Source organism: Pan troglodytes, chromosome 14 (genome assembly GCF_028858775.2).
Source record: "Pan troglodytes isolate AG18354 chromosome 14, NHGRI_mPanTro3-v2.0_pri, whole genome shotgun sequence".
Taxonomy (NCBI): Eukaryota; Metazoa; Chordata; class Mammalia; order Primates; family Hominidae; genus Pan; species Pan troglodytes.
The window spans coordinates 104,928,325-104,954,591 of NC_072412.2; the positions used below are offsets into that span (position 1 = coordinate 104,928,325).

General features: G+C 40.2%; 1 protein-coding gene across 2 annotated transcripts in view; it reads left to right on the forward strand.

The window, feature by feature from the left end:
- The window catches only part of UBAC2 (UBA domain containing 2), a 182,608-nt gene that overhangs the window by 114,720 nt on the left and 41,621 nt on the right, over nucleotides 1-26,267 (forward strand). For both annotated transcript variants that reach the window (XM_063791892.1, NM_001246491.1), the window contains 1 exon segment: nucleotides 21,648-21,893. In XM_063791892.1, the coding sequence (XP_063647962.1) occupies nucleotides 21,648-21,893 (246 nt within the window).

Sequence of the window (26,267 nt, forward strand, 5' to 3'; positions counted from 1 at the left end):
GTGGTGGCAGGCGCCTGTAGTCCCAGCTACTCGGGAGGCTGAGGCAGGAGAATGGCGTGGAACCCGAGAGGTGGAGCTTGCAGTGAGCCGAGGTGGTGCCATTGCTCTCCAGCCTGGGCGACAGAGTGAGACTCCATCTCAAAAAAAAAAAAAAAAAAAAAGACCAGTCACATGAAAAATTGAGACAAAGGAGGCCAGTTTGTGCTTTCAAGGTAATTTTGATGAAAGTTTTAGCTGGGCTTCTTGTCAGTGTTGTTTTTAAATCATAGGGAAAAAAAAGCCTGAAAATGAAGAAGTTGGACTTACTAAAAATAAGGAGAGATAGTCTGCTCATTTTGTAAAAAGACATTGTCACACGAGGGAAAAAAATAATGCCAACTGGAAAGTCAGGTGGGTTGGACCTGACCAAAGTCTCATCATGGAAGAAGGGAATGAACCAAGCAACCTCAGTATGTGTGCTGGAATTTTTTCATCTTGTCTATGCTATTGTATTTTAATAATAAACATTTGTCCTAAATTCTCTGTGAGGTATTAAAAAAAATTAGAGCATGAAGTAGAGTTTTATTCTTCATCCATGACTTAAATTTGAACCTCAAGATTTATAAAAATAAATTTTAACTAGTGGTTATAGAGCATAGATTTTATTTCTTTCTTAGAAAAGACTTAAATGACAGAATGGATTCATAATAATACACATTTCACTGCAATCACTGTACACATTTCAAGTAAATTATCACTATCCTTGTTTCTTGGGTGAATGACTGGTATTTGGGGCTAGTGTGTCATCCTGTATGCCTGCTTACCCCTCTTCTTCCTTTAAGCTCTCTGTATGATTCCTTTTCTGTGTTCATTCTTTGCTTAAAATTCACGCCTTCGTTCCCCACAGCTGATATGCTTGCAGCCAATATTCTGGGGCTCCAAGTCACTTTGTTTTCTCCTCCCTAAAAATTTTCACATCTACCCAGATACCTGATTTGGCTTCAGGACCACAGAGCTAAACCCTATTGTGAAGTCTTCAAAACACCTAAGCTATCCGTCTGGTATTCTTGAGACTTGTGGTGGCTTAGGGCCATCCTGGGGTTAGACTGATTCTCTGGGACACAGGTGCCAGACTCCCCCAAGTCTAGGCTCACCCAGTTAGAACTGCTGAGTGACTGAGGAAGACTTAACCAGCCTGAGAACAGCAAAGAAGGAGCTCATTGCTTTGATCATGAGAGATGCCTGAGGATGTACTGTTTCTTCCATGGCATATTTGTTTCACTTAGCAGTAATTGTTTTGAGTTCTGTTTTAAATATTTTCCAAAAGCATTCAAATATTGAAGTACCTTATTGTATACGATTTCATTGTGTTAGTTACTATTAATTCTTTTACTCTCAATATTTGTCCCCTTCCTTAGTAACTCTTATGTGACTCAGTTTTTTAAAACACATTCCATTTTCTTTCTTTATTCTTTTTTTAGACTCCTAGCTTTAAGTGCCTGCTGTCTCCTCAGAAAGTTTCATTGTGTGACATTCAGTGCACTAAAATTGGAGGTTGCATTTTTCATCTCTTTATAGTCTTTTTAAAATCTAAAATTATATGTTATGATTATAGTCTTTTCCGGTACACATGTTTAACAGGTAGTGGGGTACCTGTTTTAACTTTTTAATAGGAATCAGACATTTAAAATAAAATTCTTGACAAAAAAAAAATCCCTTGTTTCAGAAGGGTGAATAGAATTACAGTGTGTTTGGAATATAATTCAAAGATAATGTAGCATTTTAAAGAACCCTACTAATAATAAACATTTCTGAGCCTTTTACAGTCATTGATTCAGCCAAAGTTACCGGCCTTCTACTATGACAAAAAATCTGATAAATCTTCATATTAACCTTGTTATTTATTACTATTTTACCATAATTAGATGACTGTTTATTTAAAATAATTAATATTCATGAATCATAGCCAGTTTTCCTACGTTCCTATACCATAAATGTTGGTGCTTGTTTTGAACCTAAGGAACATTTTCTTTCTTTGTCTAGAAAATTCTCATTTTTATTATGAAATATTTACTGTGATGTGGCATACTTTAGATAAGGAAGATTGTAAAAGACAATATCAGTATTATTTGTGAGTGTTTGATTTACACACCACTGACTATAGGATCCAAGCCTGAGATTCACAAAGCCACAGTCTGCCTATTCCAGATGTCTCTTGCTCAACATGACTTCCCCTCTTCCTTTATAGATCAAGTGACTTCCCTTTTTGGGGAGATATTATGCTAAATAAAATACTAACAAAATAAAATTCTTACTATGCAAAAGAAATGCACAGATAATTATAATTATAGATGATATTCAGTGTTTTGGGGAATGTTACAAAACCTGTTGATGAGATTTCACATTTTAGTATTGAAACCAGTAATTCACTTAACCATGTGTGTTAATCAATGATTTTATTTCATTCTGGCAATTAATGTGGTTTTTAAGAAAAAGAGTATTTTTTAAACAAAGATATTTGTATGAAACATGAGTAATTTGTTATTTGCTGTCATAGAAACCAAAAACTTTACTCATGCTTTTCTGGAAAGCTGCCAACTTTGGATTGAGCTTATTTATTTTATTTAGCTAGGTACTGGTTGATTTATTTTGTTTAGGCTAGCTTTTTTTTTTTGGAGGCAGGCTCGCTGTGTCACCCAGGCTGGAGTGTAGTGGCATGATCTTGGCTCACTGCAACCACTGCCTCCCGGGTTCAAGTGATTCTCGTGCCTCAGCCTCCCGAGTAGCTGGAATTGCAGGTGCACGCCACCATGCCCGGCTACTTTTTTTGTATTTTTAGTAGAGACGAGGTTTCACCATGTTGGCCAGGCTGGTCTCGAACTCCTGACGTCAGGGGATCCATCCGCCTCAAAGTGCTGGGATTATAGGCGTGAGCCACCGTGTCTGGCCTAGGCTAGTTTTTAATCTCTCCTCGGTGTCCCTTATTCTTGCATAATTATAGATGTATTTGAATATATAACTTTAAAATATTCCACTGATTAAAATAGAAGGTTGATAAATTATGTCAGTACAGTATTTTACTAGGTAAGTTGACCACTTTTTATCTTCAGTGATATCACAGAAAATAACTAAATCATTTTTCTGAGTTGAGGGAAGACAGTTTTTAGCTTACAGGAGCAATAGTAAGTTAGTTTGCCCAGGATGGCTGTCAGACCTCAGTCCTATTTTGTTATCCAGTAGAGACTCCAGCTGCTGCCCAGGAAAGGTGAGGGAGATTCTCTTGTACTTAAAGATGACTGTAAGATTATTCACATGTATCATTGATAAATGTTTTTGTGTTACCTTTTTCCTCATTTGACAGTTCTCATTTTTAATACAAACATTTAGTATTTAAAATAGGAGTTTTCATGAAATGTTGCAAAATTGTAATTGGAAAGCTTGGCTATTACAGCCAAGTGACATATCAGTTTAAACAAATACTTCAACATTTCAGTGACTGTATCAACTGTTCTTCTGAATGTCTGGTGAGAGACCTTCAAAAATTGAAGTCAGTCTTTACATATTCATAATTCCACTAATTTTGTTACACATTAATACTTTTCCTTAAAGCATTGCTTACTTACTGAACTTCATTTAAATTCTTCTTGTGGTTCTGCAGAGAGCTTTTGAGCCATCTACATCTCAGAACTTCTTCATTTTCTACAGTTTTATGAATCATAGTACTGAGTCATTACCACAGGGATGCACCCTAATTCTCAAAAGCCAAGGTCTCAGGACTGATCTGATTCTGGCATGATTAAAATAGAAAGAGCCTTCTTTTGCCAATTTTCTTTTTACAGATCACACATTTATCTTTACTTGACCCTCTTTTAAGCTGTTTGAGAGTGAATTAACAGGCCTATATTCCTCAGACTTCTCCCTTCAACGCAGCCCTTCACTGTACCCATTTCCTGCATTCGTTACTTGTCGTGTACAGTATATCAGACTTTGATTATCTCTGATCCAGCAGCCTTAGTGTGGAAAAAAAACAATCTGTTACACCCAAAAGTAAGATTTGGGACTTCAAATGTGGTCTGAGTTTGGATTGTTTTCTGTAAGGAGTGGGGATCTTTAAAGCACTTCAAGAAGAAACACTTTACGATGGTGCAAGATTACAGAAGCCTTATCAGGGTTTGTAGATCATAGGACAGGGGTAGGGAAAATGAGCCATCTGGAGGGAGTCAAGACAGCGCATTTGCGGGCTGTGATTTGCCTTTCTCTCTTCCCTCTGTAGTACTTTTAAAGACAAACAAAAAAACCCAAACCACTGTCTGAAAGTAACTGTGAACAAATGGAAACAGCATAACCTGCTGTGGAAGCATAAGCATCTTTAGAGTACGTTTTGACGCCCTGGCCTACTTCTGGGCGAGGGATGGTAGGTGTGGGTTCCTCTGTGCCGCCTTTGCTTGTGCCCAGCTCTCTCTTCTCTCCATGCTTCCTTTTCTCCTATTTAACCTTTTTTCCCTTAGATTGCTTCTCTATTGACCAAAGAGTGGTATAGGTAGCAGCTCAGATAACTCCTCTGATGCACAAGCCTCCCAGTTAAACTTACTTTAGAGATTTGGATTATTTTCTAGTAGTTCATTGAAAATGAGGACAGAAACTGCAAAGAAAAATCAAGGCTAACCAGATACAGTGGCTCATGCCTGGAATCCCAGCACTTTGGGAGACTGAGGCAGGTGGATCGCTTGAGCCCAAGAGTTCAACACCAGCCTGGCCAACATGGCAAAACCCTGTTTCTACAAAAAACAAACAAACAAACAAACAAACAAAAATTTCAAGGCTGACCAAAGCCATGAGGGTGATGGGACTTGTGAAAGGACCACATGTAGAAGTTGAAGACAAGTAGCAGGTCCTTAAGAAGCATCCAAATTTGGAGGGTGCCTTATAATTAAAATAGCAAGTGTGATGTCAGTGCTTGTCCATTGTACACCCCACACACACTCACATTCACGTTGACTCATCCATATACACTCCCTTTTCTCCTTTTTCCTCCCTCCCTGTCTATGCTACCTTTCCCACTCCTGACCACAGGGAGCTGGGACTAACTGGAAGAAGCCTTCTATTAATATATTCTTCCTTGTGGCAATTGCAACTCAGGCCCAGGATGACAAATGGTGTCTTAGGCCATTGTTAACACAGGGAGGTAGCGACCAGTTGACGTGTGATTTTTAAATGCTCAGTGCAGAATAAATGAAATGATGCCATTGTCTTAATAAAGCTGGCAGATAGAATTGCCTTATAAAATTTATAAAAATAGCTATAAAATTTTATTATTGCAACTTATGTTCTACCTGTAGGCAGAAATCTAGCCTCCTTTCAAAATGCGACCTCCTCACCTACCCCTGTCACTTCTGTGAACCATACACTCCAACTACACTCAATCCATTCCCAAACATCCACTTTCAGGATTCTGTGTGATTGTGCAAACACGTATTTTTCTTTAACAAACACACAGCACTTAGTATGTACCAGACACTTGTGGTAGATTTTTTACTCTAGTATTTTTGTTTGTTCAAATATATTTGGTCAAAATATGTTCTGCCCCTCTCTACTGAAGCCCTCCCTATAGGGCCTCTGCATGCCCTGTTGACATCAGGTTTTGTTGTTTGACTTACACTAGCCACTAAAATATGAACAGAAGTGACAAATGCTTCATCCAAGCAGAAGCTTGAAGAGCCACTGCCTGGTTCCACCATTGCTCTGTCCCCTTTGCCATGAGAAAAGCAGGGCCCAGAGAGGGGCTGCTCCTCAGACTCCAGAATGAAGAAGTCATATGGAGCAGGGCTGTACCAACATGTAGCATGAACAAGAAAGAAATCTTTGTTATAAGCTACTGAAATTTGATAATTTGTTACCACAGTATAACTTAGAAAAAGCTGACTAATAGTACTCTTTTCTAAGCACTTTACAAATATTATTTTAATTAGCCCTCATAAAAACCTGAGGAACTACGGAATATTCTCCCTATTATAGATGAAGAAACTGAGGCACAGGGAAATTAACTACAGTCATGCACTGCATAACAACGTTTTGATCAACAACAGAGTGCGTATTCAGTGGTGGCCCTGTGGATTCTAATGGAGCATAGGTAGAAACCTGGTGTATGGCACTCAGTGTTGGCACTGCAGATCAAGTAGGGGAAATGACTGATATTCAGTCATGGTGCCGGAACACTTGATTTTCTGTATGAAAAAATATATATAAATGAAAATATATATCCCATCTAGATTTGTGTAAGTACACTCTGTAATGTTCACACGATGACCAGATCACGTAACACATTTCTCAGGATGTGTTCTTATCATTAAGCAACACATGACTGTAATTTGCCAAGAACACCAGGTAGCTGAAAAGTAGTGGAGACAGGATTCAAATGTAGGTAGCATAACTTTAGTGTCTATGCTCTTTTTTTTTTTTTTTGAGACGGGGTCTCGCACTGTCACCCTGTCACCCAGGCTGGAGTGCTATGGCGCGATCTTGGTTCACCGCAAGTTCCACCTCCCGGGTTCACACCATTCTCCTGCCTCAGCCTCCCAAGTAGCTGGGACTACAGACGCCTGTCACCATGCCTGGCTAATTTTTTTGTGTTTTTTGTAGAGACGGGGTTTCACCGTGTTAGGCAGGATGGTCTTGATCTCCTGATCTCGTGATCCACCCGCCTCGGCCTCCCAAATTGCTGGGATTACAGACATGAGCCACAGTGCCCGGCCTATGTCTATGCTCTGAAAACATAGCTTTGCATAACCACATGCAGTTTCTTCCAACTATATCCCCTCTTTCACTCACATATCCCTTCTTCTAGGAAATCTTACTCATTTAAGTCCTGGCCCAACCCTTTTCCTGAGTCAGTCCTGACTTTATTTATGAGAGCTCTCCTCTTAAATTTTTAAGTTACAGTTTATAGTTGTTGACTATAGGTATGGGGTTGTGCAGCGAATCTCTGGAGCTTATCGATCTTGCTTAACTGAAACTTTATGCCTGTTGATTTTTAACTCTCCTTTTCCCTCTGCCCCCAGCCCCTAGCAACCACCATTTTACTCTCTGATTCTGTGAAATTGACTATCTTATATACCTCATATAAGTGGAATCATGCAGTATTTGTCTTTCCGTGACTGGCTTGTTTCACTTAGCATATAGGTCCTCACGTTTCATCCATGTTGTTGCATATTACAAAATGCCCTTCTTTTTGAAGGGCTGAATAGTATTGCATTGTATGCATGGACCACATTTTCTTCATCCCTTTGTCTGTTGATGGGCACTTAGGTTGTTTCCACATGTTGGCTATTGCAAATAACATGGTGATGACATGAGAGTGCCGAGACCTCTTTGAGATCCTGATTCATTTCTTTTGGATGTATACCCAATAGTGGGATTGCTGGATCATATTAGTTCTATTTTTAATTTTTTGAGGAACCTCCATACTGTTTTCCATAGTTGCATCATTTGCATTTCTGCCAACTGTGCACAGGGGTTCCAGTTTTCCCCGCATCCTAACCAACACTTGTCTTTTGGTGTTTTTTGTTTTTTTATAATAGCCATCCCAGCAGGTGTGAGGTGATACCACATTGTGGTTTTGATTTGCATTTCCCTGATGATTAGTGACATTGAGCATTTTTTCATGTACCTATTGGCCATTTGTATGTCTTCTTTGGAGAAATGTCTGTTTAGGTCCTTAGCCCATTTTTAAAACTAGGTTATTAGTTTTTTGGTATTGAATTGTAGGAGAGTCCTTTTAGTTTATAGGAATTATATGTTATTCTTCATAATCTTCAGTGCCTAGCACAATGTCTATTTGATACACATTCTAAAAATAATTTTTTAGTTTAAAAACTTAATATTATCAAAAAATAATTTCTGTACTATAAAATATTATACTACATGATTGTCAGGATGCTTGCAATGTGTACTGCCTTACTAGGTTCTTGATGTGTTCTCTATAGTGTAGAATACCTGCACTGCCTATTTTAAAGATAGGGAGGCTGAGGTTCAGGTTGCACGAATGATGGGTGGTAGAACCAGGACAAAGGCCAGGTGTTCTGCTCCACGCCCAGTGAGTCCAGCACCTTACACTGCACATTTCAAGGCTCTCGTCCATGTCTCTTCCAGCCACGAGCTGCACAGACAGAGTTATTCTTAAAGTTTCCCTTAGCCACACCACTAGGATGAGGCCCCATTCATCAGCAATGGAGACATGATTCTGGAGGGCAATCTTGGGTATGAAGAGGTTTTCAAAGTCCCCAGAGGCCCTGAAAAACACATCGACAACTTTTTGCAGCCTTCTGTGTGCTGACCAATAGCCAAGGAAAATTTTTTCTCATTAGCAGACTCTATTTTCTTCGTAATATGAAGAATGTGGCCTATAGCTATGCTTTCTCTTCTAAAATCATCAAGATATTTAACTGGTCCTCTCTCCATGCTTGGTTAAAAACTCAGCTTAAACCTCACCTTCAACAAACTCACTGTCTTGTATTTCTTGCATTGTCATACTCAATCTGAAGTAAAGAAATATTCAGAGAAAACTTAAAGGGTAATTTAAAGTATATTAGGCTGGTATAGTAGTGTTACTGAATAAAGGAAAAGAAGTAGAGATAAGGAAGAGGTTGCCAAGAAACACCCGTACTTTTACATTGTAGAGATTACTGGTAGATTATCATGTCTGTTGCAGGACAGAACATTTTCCCATGGGTCTTCACATTGTCTTTTTATCAGGAAATTAAAATTTTTTCATCAATTTTGATTATCTCTTTAAACTATATGTAGTTTTGTTTTTTGGCTTTTGGTTTTTCTCTCTCTGTGTGTGTGCGTGTGTGTGTGTGTTTGTGTGTGTATGTGTGTGTATGTGTGTTTAAGTGTCCAGTGTTTGTCTTCGGGGACTGACTGTGTTGATATTTTCCTTCTGTCTTGATGATAGCCTCTGGGAAAGGACTATGGTAAAATTAACATGTCATTTTGAATTTATTTATTATTTATAAACAACAGCATAGGATGTTATCAAAGGTCTTCCATGTTAGCTTATATTGATAGCTGAGAACATTTTCAAAGCAGCAGAAGTTTTTTGTTGTTAAAAGCTTGTTTTTGTTCTGCTAAAATCGTACCTCTTATAAAATTTAAAAGATTTATGTATCTATTTGAGATCTTTCTAGATCTTCACATTCTTTTTTATTAAAAAATTCTTTTTCCCTTTTTTTGTTTATTAAGATGTTATTTACATACAATAGAACTCACCAATTTTAAGTGTATAGTTCGTTGAACTTTGGTAGTTATATACAGTCATGTACTCACCACCATAATCAATATGGAAAGCAGTCTCCTGACCATGAATGGTGTCTTCATGCCCCATGCTCTCTTTCCCCACATCCAGCTGCCAGCCGTAGGTAACCACTGATCTTCATGTAATTATAGTTTTGCCTTTGCTGGAATTTCATATACTTAGTATTGTATAATATGAAGTATTTTGTGTTTTACTTCTTTCACTTGAAAATGAAAATTTCACCAATTTTTAAAATTAATTTTTCATTTATTATTGCATTAAGTAACAATTAATAGATTAAGTATTAATTTATAGTATGGATGCACCATACTTTGTTTATCCATTCACCAATTGGTGGACATTTGAGTTGCTTCCAGGTTTGGATTATTATGAATAATGCTGCTGTGAACATCTGTGTGCACATTTGTGTGTGGACATATGTTTTCCTTCTTTAGGAACGGAATTGCTGGGTCATATGGTAAGTGTATATTTGACATTAGGAAATACTACCATGTTATTTTACAAAGTGGCTCTACCATTTTGCATTTCCACCATCAATGTTTGAAACTTCCAAATTCTCTACACCCTTGTCAACACTTGGTATTGTCAGTTGTTTTAGCTTTAGCCGCTCTATTGGGTGTGTAGTGGTATCTTGTGGTTTTAATTTGCATTTCTCTAATGATTAGTGATGTTGAGCATTTTTTTCATGTGCTTAGTGGTCATTTTCATATCTTCTTTTGTGAAATATCTGTTCAAATCTTTTATCCATTTTGTTCATTGGGCTATTTATCTTCTAATTGACTTAAAATAATTCTTTATATATTCTAGATATAAGCTCTTTGTTGGACATGTTTTGTGAAAGTTGTATTCTAATTTGTGGCTTGTCTGTTACCAAAAAGCAAAATTTTAAAATCTTGATTAATTCATTGTTAACTGGTTTTTAAAATAGCTTGTGCTTTTGATGTTCTATTTAAGAAATCTTTGCTAATCCAATGTCACAAAGATTTTCTCCTATGTGTTCTTCAAGAATTTAATAGTTTCTGCTATTACATTTAGGTCTGTGATCCAGTTTGAGTATAATTCTTTTGAGGTAAAGGGTAAGATTTATTCTTTTCCACACAGATACTCAATTGTTCCATTACCAGTTATTGAAAAGACCCTTTTCTCATTGCATGACCTTGGCACCAAAACTCAGTTGACCAGTATAGCTTTATTTCTTGACTCTTTTCTTTCCCAGTTATCTATATGTCTGTCCTTACGCCAATACCACACCGCACTGATTACTACAGCTTTATGGTAAGTCTTGCAGTCAGGCAATATAAGTCTTCCCACCTTGTTTTTCTTTATCAAAACTGGTTTGCTTATTTTAGGACATTGACTTTTAATATACACTCTACAATCAGCCTGTAATTTCTTCAAAAAAGGGGGAAAAGAGTTAAGATTTTGCTTGTAATTGCGTTGAAACTTTAGATCAACTTGGGAAGGATTGCCATGGTGATGGTTTTTGAATGTTTCCACAGATTCTTTTACACATCAAGAGGTGGAGCTTATTTTTCCTCTGCTAGAATTTGAGCTGTACTTGGTGATACTTATAATGAATAGAATGTGGCGAAAATGATGGAATGTGACTCCCAAGAGCAGATCATAAAAGACACAGATACTCCTGTGTCTTTGCTCTCTCCTGGATCTCTTGCCCTTGGGGAGCCCATCCACCATGCCATGAGGACTCTTAAGCAGACCTGTGGAGAGGTCCACATGGCCAACAATCGTGGCCTCCTGCCAACAGTCAGCACTAACTTGCTAGGTGTGTTTTTGAGCCACCTTGGAAGGTTATCCTCCAGTGCCAGTCAGGTCTTCAGATGAGTGCAGATAGGCTGACACCTTGACTGACTATAGCCTCATGGGAGACCTTGAGCCATAACCACTCAGCTAAGTTACTCCCACATTCCTTCCCCCACAGAAATTGGATAATAGATGCTTATTGTTTCAAGCCACTGAGTCTTGGGTAATTTGTTGCTCGGTAATCAACAGCTACTACAACAATCTTAACAGTATTGAGTTCTCCAATGCACGAACATGATAAGTCTCTACGTTTATTTAGCTCTTCTTTAATTCCCTTTGCAATTTTTAAATTTTCAGTGTACAGGTCTTGCACATCTTTCATTAGATGTATTTCTAAGTAATTCTGGTATGTTGATGCTATTATAAGTGGAATTGGTTTTATAAATGTTTTCCCAATTGTTTGTCACTAGCGTGTAGAAATACAGCTGATTGGCTGGGTGTGGTGGCTCACACCTGTAATCCCAGCACTTTGGGAGGCCAAGGTGGGCTGATCATGAGGTCAGGAGTTCGAGACCAGCCTGACCAACATGGTGAAACCCCATCTCTACTAAAAATACAAAAATTAGCCAGGCTTGGTGGCGGATGCCTGTAATCCCAGCTATTCAGGAGGCTGAGGCAGGAGAATCGCTTGAACCTGGGACGCCGAGGTTGCAGTGAGCTGAGATCATGCCACTGCACTCCAGCCTGGGCAACAGAGTGAGACGTCGTCTCAAAAAAAAAAAAAAAAGAAATACGGTTGATTTCTGTATTTCGTTCTTGTGTCCTGCAACTTTTCTAAATGTGTTTATTATTTCTGGTAGCTTTTCTGTGGATTCCTTAGAGTTTTCAACATAGGTGGTCTGTGTCATCCAGAAATAAGTTTTATGTGTTTATATGCTTCTTCTTTCCCAATTTGTGCCTTTTATTTTTCTTTATTATACTAGCTAGAACCTCTAATAGAATATTAAATAAAAGTGGTGAATGGATATCCTTGCTTCTTCCTGGTCTTAGATGGAAAACATTGAGTTTTTCACCATTGAGGCTGTATCTATAAATCCACAAATCTTTTAGAGCTTCACATTCACTTTTAGTTTGTTATTTTTAATCAAACGTAAGAAATGAGTTTCAACTGAAATAAGCCCATATTTTTATTAATTTTTCATTTGTTGAATCCATTTAAGAAAGTGCATGTAACTTTTAAAGGAGGGTGGTCCCCTTGTTAAAATGGATATTAGAAGGTGTTTGTTTACATATAAGAACCTGATGATGGTTTTCTCCATGTGCTAGAGACTCTAGTTGCCTCCCAGTATATTTTTTGCTTCATAAGGGAAGGTTCATTTTATTTGAGCCAGCAATGCCTCCAGCTGAGATCACATATCTCTTATCCTTCGCCTCTCAGTCTGACCACTGGTCTAAGTCCTGGCGTCCTGGCCATTGAGCTGTAAACACACATATTCGTGTGACTTCTGAGAAGGCTCCTTAAAGTCGCCTTTTGTCCTTTCTTATTTTTTCCTTCTGGCTGCTTTGACTACAGTTAAGATGGTTGGAGCTTTTTAAATATGAAGGTGAAATAAACTTCTCTTGTATTTAAGCCACTGTTGTTTGAAGTTTTCTACTTAGCATAGTTGACCTAATCCTCCTGATGCATGATTTCCCAAAAGGAAAAGCCTAGAGCAGGTTTCTAAGACAGTATGTGAGAAACGAATAATCTGTGCTTAGTGTTATTATTTCTGTTTCTATTCCAGTTTGGTTTTCCAAGAATCAGAAGGATATCCAGCATTTTAATTGGGTACCTCAAAATCTTTTAGTTTAGTATCATTTCTATTCCCTCATATGAGATAGAAAAGCTATAGAAAGTTCAATCTGAATCACTTTTGCACTTAAAGAATAGCAAGTCTCAGAGTAACTGCCAAAGGCACATGGTTCTGTCTGTCATGAAAAGAATAATCATTTCAAAATGCATGACAAATGGCAGAAATAACTTTGGGAATCCCTAATTTGCATTCACATTCTTGGGGTAATAAATTAGGGAATGTACAAAGTTCCTTATTCTTTCTCTAACATTTTCATTGGAGAAGAAGGAATAGGAAAATGTAAGATGCATCAGGGCAGGGATTTTTCTGTTTTGCTCCTTACTATGTTTCAGTGTTTAGAACATAGGCTGGCACATGTTAGCATTGAGTAAATATTTGTGGAATGAATAAATGAGGTCTCGGTGGGTCTGGTTACCACAGGCTTTGAGGGCACACGAAGTCTATGTGCTGGGGCTCAGTTGCAAGGGGACATTTATTCCTTTGGCTGTTCCTTGTCATGCAGAGGCAATATCATGCCCCTGGGAAAGCAGCCCCTAGGTTTGTCCTGTTGTCCCAGTAGATGGTCGGTTTCTTGAATGTGGGACCGGTGGTTGGCACAGCTTGCCTTGTGGGTTTTTGTTCAGCCACAGTTGGCCAAAGAAAGCAATCGACACCTGTGTGTCATTGCAAAGTCATAGTTTCTAACCTTTGCCTGTTGTGGTTTCAGGCTAGTACTAAACAGGACCAGAGGACAGTTGAAGTTTACTCTCTATAATCAAGAGTGTTTTGCATGTTTTCTACCCAGCAAATTAAATTATTTGCCTGATGAGCATTATTTCATGATTCCTTTCCTAAAAGGACGAAGCATCTGGAAAATCTGAAGAACCATGTAATTGATGTCCATGTTTATTAGTGGACTAAGAGAAAATCATTTCCTCTTGCCTTACATTCTCAGATTTACAGGGTCACAGCTTCTGCTGTTGGCATATGGGGGGCTGCTCCCTCTGACCTGGAGCCAGCCTGGGTCTTTGGCCTAGACTCTCAGCTGGACGTGGGCCAGGGGTTCTCTGGTTGCGTGACCATGTGTCCCCTTTCCTAGCCAGGGTTCCTGCTTCCTGTTGCCCAAGTGCTCAAACTCCAGCTCGAGCTTGTTTTCCTAGGCATATGCTCTTTGTTACTTTTTGCTTTATCTGATTGTCCTGCACTGACCCCTTGCCTGCCGGAGGCTGCGCCACTGCTGCCTTCTTTTTCAGTGGCCCCTCTGTTTGCTCTTTGGCTTACCCAGGTCTGAGGGCCTGCAAGACCTCCTTGGTAGAGTTCCCCCAGCCCCCTGACACACAAATCCAACATATGGTCTTTTTCTAAAGCCTGCTTTTCAGAGGGTCTATGGATTTCAAGAAAACTCTCTCATTCAGAAGACCTAGTGTGAAAAAGGTTTATGAGATAATGAAAATTAGGTCAGGCATGGTGGCTCACACCTGTAACCCCAGCACTTGGGGAAGCCAAGATGGGAAGATCACTTGAAGCCAGGAGTTTGAGACCAGCCTGAGCGACATGGTGAAACCCCGTCTCTGGGGGGGGGGAGAAAGAGATAATGAAAATGAAAATTAAAAATAATGTGTAAATGTAACATAGTATTATAATAACTGATGCTCTCTAAAAGCTTTTGGCAGTAATTAAGTGAAATCTAATGTAATTATTTTTGTCCCATCTTTCCATAGACTAGGGTTTTAAGCACTTTATATTTTAATCCTTTATGAAAATCTAAAACATTGTGCAGTAGCACTTTATTTGACAACTTGAGGTCATGCTGGCGTGCCAGTGACATGGACAAGTGAACTCTTTATCTTTTATCATATGGGAAAGTATAAACTTGGGACCAAAAAGAATGCATAACTTTCCAATTTCCTTTAAAAGGATCTAAGATAATATATTTATTTTTGTGGAACATTTGTTAATTCACCATTCACCCAGGAAATACTTACAGTACTATGTGCCAGGCACTGTTCTAAGTGCAGAGGCCAAGTAGTGATCAAAAGCAACCCAAATCTTCCCCATTCAGAGTTTACATTTAGATAGATAGGATAGAAATGTAAGCAGATGAACACAAAAGCCCTACTTCCCTGCCAGAATTTGCAGTCCTATTTTTGTTTATTACTGGGTGGGGTATCCATATTCTTCACAGAATGGTCCTGCTGAAATTGAATACATAGTTTTGTGAGTGTATACTCACGTCTGATTGTCATTGTGGGGGCAGGGAAGGCATGGACAGGAGAGTGAAGATCTTTAACCTTCCTCAGTTTCTTAAGGGAGTCTGTGGCCTCCCCCTCATAAATTAAGAGCTTCTACCAAATTGTGAGCTCCTTAAATACTGGCAAAAACTATGCATTTTCATTATATTTTTCTTAATTTATTTAAAAACCTGATTTAAAAAAAATTAGCAACAAGATCTTGCTCTGTCACCCAGGCTGGATGCAGTGGTGCAATCATAGCTCACTACAACCTCGAATTCTTGGGTCAAGTGATCCTCCCACATCAGCCTTCCAAGTATCTGGGACTACAGGCATGCACCACCATGCCCAGCTAATTCTTTTTATTTATTCTTATTTTTTTGTAGAGATGGGGGTCTTGCTCTGTTGCCCAGGCTGGTCTTGAACTCCTGGCCTCTAGTGATCCTCCTGCTTCAGCCTCCTAACATGCTGGGATTACAGGCGTGAGCACAGAAAAACCAACATTGTATTGTTGAGCTTTTAAGGTATATAGGTGTAAAATATGACAGAAGTAACGCAGTGGATGGGAAGACATTACATGGAACTATAGTAAGTCCTAACCTTGTCAGTAGGTTCTTGGAAATTCCAACTTTAAGCAAAACATCATTCAAATAATGTCATTTCATTCAACGTCTTTTCATTACAGCATTGAGGAGACAAAATTATACTTTGTTTCAGTTAAAATTGGAGTTTCCAAGAACCTATCAGTGAGTTAAGTGAGGACTTACTGTAGGGTCTTGCAAGCTTCTCCTGTTTTACATGAAGTAATTCAGTATTAACTCCAAATATATTATGCTCAATTTTGAATGCATATTATAATCTCTAGGGCAAATATGAGGGGGAAAATACAGTGATATATAGCTGAAAAAAACCAAAATACTAAATAATATTTGATAGCACAAAAGAACGTAGGAAAGGGGGAGTAAAGAGTAAGAAACAGATGAGACAGACAGAAACCAAATTGCAAAATCCAGCTATTCAAGCAAATACATTAAGTATGAATAATAGCTAAACACTCCAATCAAAAGGTAGAGATTGTCAGACTAATTTAAAAGAAAAAAATTGCTATATGGTATCTACAAGACACACTTTAAATACAAAGACACAAAAAAAGCCTGAAATTAAAAGGATGAAGATATATTATGGAGACAGTAACCATAAGAAAGCTGAAATGGCTGTTTTAAGATTAGACAAAGTAGACTTCTCTATGAGTATTACTAAAAACACAGCAGAATGCTTTGTTATGACGAAAGGGTCAGTTGTGTTTGTGTGCCTAATAACAGCGTCCACAAACAGGAACAGCTTCTAGATATATGAAGTTAAAATAGCTAATGGGAACAATGAACAAATCAACAATCACAGTTGAATACTTTGAGACCGAAAAATAAAAATGTTTAATTTTGTACTTCATTCAAATCTCATAGCTCTAATTTGTATTATATTTTTAATATTTTGTTATGTTTATAACATTTTGCTATCTTCTGCTGAATCAGCGTAACGCTGATATACACCCTATTTTCTGTTTTATATCAGACCTTCAGAAAAGGGATTTCTACTTCCTTGCCTCCAATTCATTACTGTTTTTTTTTCCATATTGACTTCATATGTCTCTCTTCATTAAAAATATATATTTGTTACAGAGAATGCCTCTCCCTACCCCCTACCCTGTCCCCCATCACCCCTCTACAGCAAAGACTGCTTTCTGTGATTCTGTAGTTACCGCAGACAGATGTGTGCACAAACGGCGTAGACTATTATTTTGTTGTCTGAAATTTTGCGAGAAGATGAGCGCAACATGTGATACCTTCTATGTGTATTTTTCATTCCACTTTAAACACATCAGTACACGCACATGGAGTTCATCTGGATGGCTGTATAGTACTGTGTTGTATGAATAACCCACTCTGCAGCTGTTCCCCTCTTGGGGATGATTTGTTTTTGCTTCCTCTCTCTCTCATGCAGGGCTGCAGTGGAATGAGCCTCAAAGCTCTACTTGGTGTTGCCACATTGCTCCCCAGAGGCGCCATAGCTTCACCTTCCCTCGGGACTGTGTGAGAGTTCTCAGTTCCCTCCATCCTTACCAAAACCTCACACCTGGAATCCCAGCACTTAGGGAGGCAGAGGCAGGAGGATCGCTTGAGCCCAGGAGTTCAAGACCTGCCTGGGCAGCATGGCAACACCTCATTCTCCACAAAATGGAAAAAAAAAAAAGAGATAAAACTGGATGATAGAGGACCTTTACATTTTTGCCGGTTGCTGTATTTAAGATTGCTCATTTTAGATTTCAGAGTCCTAAAAACAAGTGAGGATAAACATCTTTTCATGAGTTTGTCAGCCATTTGAGTTTTCTCTTCTGAAATTACCTTTTCATATGCTTTTAAAACTGGGCTCTTTCTTACACATTCCTAGGGTTTCTTGATATGTTCTGAATGCTGCCTTGGTTGGCTGTATGAATTCTGAGTACTTTCTTCAGGCCTCTTGTGTTTTCATTTCACTTATGGTAGCTTTTGGCATACTACAGCTTTTAAATTGTAAAGTAGACCAATGTGTGTTTTCTTTTCTAGTTTGTACCTTATGTTTCTTATTTTAAAATATTTTGCCACCCCAGTGCCAAAAAGGTATTCCTTCTGTATTTTGTGCAGAAAGATTTACAATTTCATGAATTCTATTTGAGTTCTTATTCCATTGCAAGTTTATGTTTGGTGTCAGGAAGGGGCCCTGTTCTGTCTCTTCCTTGTGTATAGCCCATGTGCCCCTTCCCTCCCAATTTACCCATGTCTGCTGAATACCAGGTGCCCTTACACTGAGGATCCTATTTCTAGGCTCTTGTTCTCTTGGTCTATTTAAGTAACCCTAGATAAAGACCACACTGTTTTAGGTAGCCAAACTTTATAGTATGTCTTGAAATCTGATAGGACTTACGCTTCTTTAAAATTGCCTTGCCTTTTCTGGGTTTTTTATTTGTCTTTTAACTCTTAATTGTGATATACAACACAAACTAACTGTGACAAAGCTGTGCAAATCACTGTAAAGCAAATATACCCATAATCCACCATGCAGGTACAGACCATGCCTGGCCAGCCCCGCAGCCCATGGTGCCCCCCTTGCTTCCCACCTCTCTTCCTCCTTCCCACCTCCCTCCTGTGACCCCTTCCCCTTCTTTCTCCCTCCCTTCTGTGACCCCTCCTAGCACACATAGTCATCATCTTTGCGCTTTGCTGTCTCGTTTTACTGCTTAGTGTGTGGTTTAGGTTCATTCATTCACAGAAGTGGAATCGTGTTTTCAGGCTTTGGGTCTGGCTTCTTTCTCCCAACATGGTGTTTTTAAAATGCAAACCTTTAATATTCCGCATGAATTTGAGGATTGGCATTTACATTCCAACAAAACACCCTGTTAAGATTTTATTTTGAATGATATTTAATTTATGTATTAATTTGATGAAAATTGGTATCTTAAAAGTTTTGCATCTTCCTATTCATGGAACTGGTATCTTTATTATCACTAGGGTTGGTTTTGAAAAAATATCCCTTATTATCTTTTTCTTTTTTTTCTGTCAAGGCCTTATATATATCTTATTTATTTATTCCCAATTATCTTACAGTTTTTCTTGCTGTTATTTGCTAACAGTTTATTTTTTCTTTCTAAACAGTCTGTATTTTATCCCTGGTTGCTTTTAAGGATTTCTTTCTTTTGTTTCACCACAGTGGATCTAGATGTAAATTTCGTTTTAGCATTCTTTTAGGGACTCTTGCCCTTTCATCCTAAGGATTTATATTCTTTCTTTATTCTAGAAAACTCTCAGCTGTTTATCTCTTTAAATATAATATCCTTTCCCCCATATTCCCTCTGTTGTCTTCTTCTGGAACCCCTATGCTGACAGCCGCATGAGATGCACATAATCTGCCTGTGCAGAGGCCTTGGCCTTCCCGACCCACATGGACCCTCCTTGGTTCATGCCCTACACAGCTTTTCCCTTCTCTCTGTGGAGGGGAGAAAGGGTACATGGAGCATGAGGAGGAACTGGGGTGCCTCTTACCCAGACTTAAGTAACCCTCTACTTCTCTCCTCCTTCCACAGGGCCTAGACCCTCTAGTCCAAGGGTATCTAGTCTTTCAAACTCTTCTGTGACACATTGGAAGAAGAATTGTCTTGGGCCACACATAATATACACTAACACTGAAGATAGCTGATGAGCTTTAAAAAAATTGCAAAAAAATCTCATAACTATTTTTCTTTTTTTTTTTGAGACAGAGTCTCGCTGTGTCGCCCAGGCTGGAGTGCAGCGGCACAATCTCGACTTACTGTAACCTCCACCACCCAGGTTCAAGCGATTCTTGTGCTTCAGCCTCCTGAGTAGCTGGGACCACAGGTGTGTGCCACCACGCCTGGCTAATTTTTGTATTTTTAGTAGAGACGGGTTTTTACCATGTTGGCCAGGCTGGTCTCAAACTCCTGACCTCTTGTGATCCGCCCGCCTTGGCCTCCCAAAGTGCAGGGATGACAGGTGTGAGCCACTGCACCCGACCTTGTAATGTTTTAAGAAAGTTTACGAATTTGTGTTGGACCACATTGAAAGCTGTCCCTGGGCCACATGTGGCCCACAGGCCTCAGGTTGAACAAGCTTGCTCTAGTCCCTGTGCTTGTCTGAGTCCCACAGGACTCTCTGCAGGCATTTGGACTTATATGCTGCTTATATGCAGAGTGGTTTATAATCACTTGATAAGCTTTCTATTTTGTTAACATGGTTCAGGATTAGTTTCTGGTTTCATGGACCTTGGAGTTTGTTTCTGTTTTCATTTTCTTTGTCTTGTACTATTTTTGAGAGAAGGGGCACAGAAATTATTTGAAACCAGAAGTTGTCCACCATTCACTCTTCAGCCTACTACAGTCTGTCTTTGGTACCAAAACTGTTCTTGTAAATACCTTGTTTATCAAACACCTCCATTTGCAACATCCAGTGGCTAGTTCTGTCTTACTTATCAGCTGCATTAGATATAGCTGACCATCCCTATTTTAAAACACTTCTTAGCTTCAGTGATAACTAAACTCTATTTCCCTTCTCTTCACTGGCAGCCCTGTCTCAGATTTCCTTACTGGCGTTTCCTACTCTGTCCGTCCATAGAATATTTGTGCACTCCTGGATTCAGTCCTTAGTCCTGTTCTCTCTTCTGCTGTGTCTCCTGCTCCCCCCCATTTTATCTCCTCTAGTCCTGTTACCCTAAATGTCATATCATATCCAGTGACTCTGAAATCCTTATCTCCACCTTTTCCTTGAGTTCTAGAATTACATAGCCACCTGCCCACTCAGTAGCCCCCCAAGATATCTAATAGACACTCCCAAGCTCGGGCTGCGCAGCATCTGCTGCTTTCTCTGCCCAAAATGTTATTTCCCCAGTTCATCAAGTCACGGGCACCCCATCATCCTTAAGATCTTCGCTCAAGTATCACTTTCTCTGAGGGCTCTCCTGATGTCCCCCACTGCCCCCAGAGTAGGTTCGTGCCCCATGTCACTTTATTTCCTTCCCAGAACTTGCCAGAAATAGTTGTATGTGTTGACTTGATTACTGCCTGTTTCCACATTGACTGCTATAAGCCCTGTGAGAGTGGGGCCTTGCTTATCTTGTTCTTTGCTGTATTCTAAGTTCCCAGAACAGTGCCTGGTGTGTAGCACAGTCTCAAAGAATTCTTGCCAATTCATCAATTTAAATTTTATTTTTAAACATTGAAGTATACTTTTCTCATATTAGAAAGTTGTCAAATATGTTCTAATTTGATCTTCTAATCCTAAGAATCAAATTCACATCAAGATTTTTTTTTTTTACAAAGGAATAGCCATAGTCATTTTTAACTAGAAAATCATAGGAAGCCTTGAGACTTCTGTAACCGTACATTATAAATTACCTTCAAGATGAAGACAAGGTTGGTTTATAAATGGAACTAATATTGGTGAGGATTTTAAATGTCTAGAAAAATCAGTAGTTGAAAAACTGATTAAAACACTATGTAAATAAAAACCAAGATTTTAGATTGTGTTTATTCTCTGATAAATTGATCGTGTGACTGGGTCAGCTGAGACATGGCAGTTGTTTTCTGCTGGTGTCTCTGTGATGGCCATCTGCCAACAAAGGTAACCGCAGAGTCAGTACAGTGTGAAAGTGTTTCAATAATCAGATCTTTTACGGCTTTTTAAAAAATGAAGACAGTGTCTTGACAATCTTTTACCAGAACTTTGAATACTAAATGATTAGAATTTTGCCAGCTCTTCTAATTCAATAAAAAACAATTTTGTTTTACTGAGTAAGTTCAATTTTGTGTTGATTTGTACTGCTTAGTGTTCTGCAGTGTGGTAGAGGATTTTGCTTATTGCCTAACACTGCTATGACTAAGAAAAATACCATGTGCAGTGTCTGGAGGCTGCTGATTTTTGAGTCGTGTACATTTTTTAAAATGATACTACATTTAAACAATCACATTGGACGTTTTTCTTCTAGATGTCCGGTCTGTGCTACGACAGCAAAATGTTCCAGGTGCATCAGGTGCTCTGCATCCCCAGCTGGATGGCAAAATTCTTTTCTTGGACACTTGAACCCATCTTCTCTTCTTCAGAACCCACCAGCGAAGCCAGAATTGGGATGGGAGCCACGCTGGACATCCAGAGACAGCAGAGAATGGAGCTGCTGGACCGGCAGCTGATGTTCTCTCAGTTTGCACAAGGGAGGCGACAGAGACAGCAGCAGGTAAAAGTGATAATAATCACTAAAAATTTAGAAATTCTCAGTGGCCCAAGCAAATCTTTCCTCTGTGATTGCATGTGAGATAGAGACTACATTTTATTCCAGTGCCTTGCAAGTGGATTTTGACATTTCCAAAGAGATTGTAGGTTTCTGTTAGTGGCCATTCTTAGTTTTTTAAAAAGGTAAAAAATAAATTGCAGCTGAAAGATTGGTCAAACTGGACATTCTTGTTCCACCTATATTAGATAAGCATGACTTCTTAGAGAAACACCAACCTAGTTAACAAGATGTGCTATTTATCTGTTTTTATAATCTTGTAAAAGCCACAGTGTCTTCCTGTTAAAATGCTAATCATATGCTATGGAGTGAAGAACAAATATAAAATTTCTTGATTTTCCTTGGTTGAAATGAAGAGAATATGAAGGTAAGAAGATTTTCAGTGGAACAACCAAGGAGTAGATAAAAAAAAAAATGCTGTGTTTTCTCAACCTTGCTATCAATAATCAGAAATTATTGCACATTTGTCTACAAATTCTGCATCCAAACAATCTGATACTACATTTGTCTTCCATGGGCAGTGAGAGAAGGAGGGTTAGTGCACATCAGGCTAAAACCTCAGGCCTGATGTTTCTTGGACACTTCTGTGAGCCAGCCCACAGGGCTTCCCATTTTTCGCCTCCACCTTCTTTACCCCTGGGGTAGTTGTAAACCGTACAGTTACCTCTGCCATCTCTCTGTCTTCCACTAGCATTGGATGCAAGAAGTAGGTCTGCAGATCTCACGATGGTTTGGAGAAGTGAAATCAGGTTTGAGGTCCTTAGAGTCCCATTGGAGATGCAGGTCCCAGAGTTTATATCAGGGTGGGAGGAAGGGGGCAGCTTATTAGGGGCAGAGTCTACAAGAGAAATAGAGAAGCAAAAGTTGTTTCTTAAAGATGTGCTTGAATTTGAGTGACTCTGGAACATGCCATAAAGATGCCCATGGTGTATTTAAAGCTGGAGGATGGACATCTCTGTCTTGGAAATGTGGAAGCTACATATATATATAGGTGATGGAGTCACCTCTGTAGGGATGAGAGCTGAGAGCTGAAAGCAAAGAAGTAGTAAGTTCTGTAAGAGAAGAGCTACATCCAAGATGAACACAGGCTACAGATGAAGCCTCGTATTTAGCAGGAGGTAAATCCTTCAAGGAAACTGAGAGAAGAGCGAAAGGTATGAGAAATCAGAATGATCAAGGTCAGAAAAACTGAGTCGTGATTGAGTATAAAGGTAGAGGCACAGAGCTTATGAGGGAGAGAAAGAAGTAGGGGATGGTTCTGATGTTTCTGGCCTAGATAATCTTAGATAGATGACTGATAGTTCCATTTCACCAATATCAAAAGAGCAGATTTGGGGGAAATATGTTGTCTGAGATACCTTTGGAATCCTGGGAGGAGATTCTCCATTGGAGAGTTTTGAATTTGTCCTCATAAGCAAACCAGAGAAGTTGCATTTCTCAGATTGGCCTCCCCAGGAAGATTTTTATACAAAGAGTTTATGAGAGAACACCGTCAGCATCAGTATCTATGGGGGCGGGCTGGCGAAGGCAGCAAGATGGGACAGAGGGAGCAGCTGCAGTTCCAGCAAAAGCCTCGCTGGTCTTACGGAGCACAGTGAAGCTGGGAGAGCCCTTCTGAGTTGTCCCAAAATGGGGACCAGTCCTGTTGGGTAAGTCCCATGCGTACGACCTCATTGAACCTTAATTACCTCCTTAAAGTCCCTACCTTTAAATACAGTCACATCGTAGGGTTAGGGCTTCAGCGTGTGAATTTGGGGCAGGGGCAAGGGGTGGGAGACAATGTGTTCCATAACACTGCAGAGTGGAAAGGGCCCAGCATAGTCTCGGCGCTGAGTGACTGTTCTGCTTGCAGACCGTAGTTATCAGGCACACACAGTCTCTGTGGATGCCAGGTTGGATGCTCCATAGTGGCAGGAGATAGGTCGGCCTAGGTGAGGGGGACCCACACATTCCTCTGTGCTACCACCATGGCCATCCATTCATGTGCCAGCGCTGGGTTATCTGGTGATGGAGCCACAGTCATTCTGCCCACCTTCCATTTGGTGCCTTTTCTGTGGTGGATGCCCGTGGTGGGCACGACCTGCAAGACACTTGATGCTGTTCCTTTAGCTGGATCCTCCTTGTTCCCTCCCTTCCAGTCCCCTGACCGACCAATCAGGTGATCTGCCATGCCCAGCAGATCCACACGTGTAATTGCCTCAGGCCACTTCTCTTCACACAGAGTTGATGACCAAATGTGCTGCCCAGGCTCTGCCCATAGGGGGTTCCCCTGATCGCTGTCTTTCAAGATTGAGCCATCATGCAGCCGTTTCTTCAGCTGCCACTCATGTCCTGAGCCAGCCTGTCCATTTGGCTGTTTTCCCCTCTGTCACTTGGTCATGAGGGGCCCACCAGCTGTTGTAGTCTGTGTTAGCTGGGAAGAGGCTGTGGTGCAGCAGAGGTGGCTGCCAGGGTGGTCTGGCATGCCTGCTTCTGCAGCTCACCCATGCCCTGCAGCCCCACCTATGCTGAGCCCAGATGCCCGTGTCCATCTGATGATGGGTTTCTGTCGGCCCACCTGGCTTGGTAACTTGGTGGGTCTCCACTGCTGACCACATGCTCACTTTGTGGCCTACAGACAGGCACTTCATGGTGCAGCAGCAGTTTATGCAAGTGGGATTCTTGGCTGTTTGCGCACGCCCTCGCTCCAGGATTCTACGGACCCACATTGTGGTTCTCCTTTTCTGCCTTGCTGTAAACTCCGCACGGTGTCTTTCCCCACCCCAGATACTTGGAACATCACGGGATCTGCCAGGTTGCACCCAGGCCTCAGGGAATGAGACAGACCCAAACCCCTGCCCTGCTGGAGCGTGCATTCCCACCAGGCGCCTGTGAAGTGGCACAGGCCTTTATGGCTGTCCGCACTGCTGTCAGACTCCTCCACTTTCATAGGATGGTCTCACTAACAGATCTGAAGTCCAGAGCAGGACACCAGCCCCTGGGCTCTTGCTGGGCTTTTACGTTGAGTGACGGTCTGCTGGGCAGCACAGATCAGACTCTTGATTTTTTCCTGAGCTTCCTAAGTTCTCTTCTAGGGTCCGCACATGGGTACACCCAAACCTGAGCGCTTAGCCTCCTGCTGAACTTCTTCACTCAGCTGTGTCTCAATTTTCTTCACATAAGTATGATAAATCACCACGTAGAGAACTCTTTTGTTAAACCACCACTGGAAATTATCTGCCGTATTTGTGTGCATGCACGAGTACCGTACAGGGTGCAGTTGTATTGGAATGTAATACCAGGAGAAAAGTTTATTTTCATTTACTTTTCAACAAATAAGTACTTAGTGCTTATTATATGCTAGGCCTAGGGCTGGACATTGAGGACACAGGTGTAAAAAAGATAGCCCCCAGTCCTTTTTCTTATGGAGCTTAGGTCCTGTCTCTCTTGCAGAATTAGCATGTTTCACTCTTTATCAGTAAGAAGACCACCACCATTTATTTTGCCAGTCCTATAGTAAGTACTCAGTATATGTTATCTCATTTATGCCCGGTGTACACCTAGAGAGATGCAGGTATTCCCTCATGACCCCAGAGGCTCAGGGGAGTGCTTGCTTGTCCAGGGGCATGCAGCTGTTGATGGGGATCTGGGAGTGAGACCCAGCTGTGTCTGACTCTGAGGTCTCTGTTTCTGATCCCTAACTCATATACCTCCCAATATGAGAGCTCCTTGGTGATTTGTTTTCCCCCTTTTCACTTTGGCTGGCAGGAAACTCAGTGCCAGGCTTCAGGTTTAATTAGGGTTAAGGTAGAACTTTTGCTTCCATCTTCTTCTTTATGTTTCAAATACATGTTTTTGTTGTTTGCTCCTTTATCTTTTATTGTAGGCAATCTCATGCTGTGTATTTCATTTAAAATACAACTGTTATTTATTTAAAAACTTGATTTTTAGATGCTTTTCATAGAATCTGAGTTTATTTAGTCAGAAAGTCATTTTTTTCAGTTACTAACTGCTGTATGTTACACATGATCTGTCTGCAGTTTTTCATTTCAGGTATTCCAAAATAACACTCAAGTCTTGATTCAGTGTTGTATTTCTTTAGATTTCTCTTGCCTGCTTATGCCAGAGTTCATCCTGCCATCTGGCGGGTGCTCGCTGCCACCCCCTGCCACGTGCTCCTCGTGTGGCTCTGGGGGCACAGTTAGACAGTTAGACTGCTTGGGAAGCTCTCTGACCAATACTGGTGGCTTCGCTGTGGGCACAAAATAAATGAAGAACATGTCCTTTCCCTCCGTGAGTTTGTGGCCAACTTCAGGGAGCTCAGGCAGTTGTAGTTGAAAT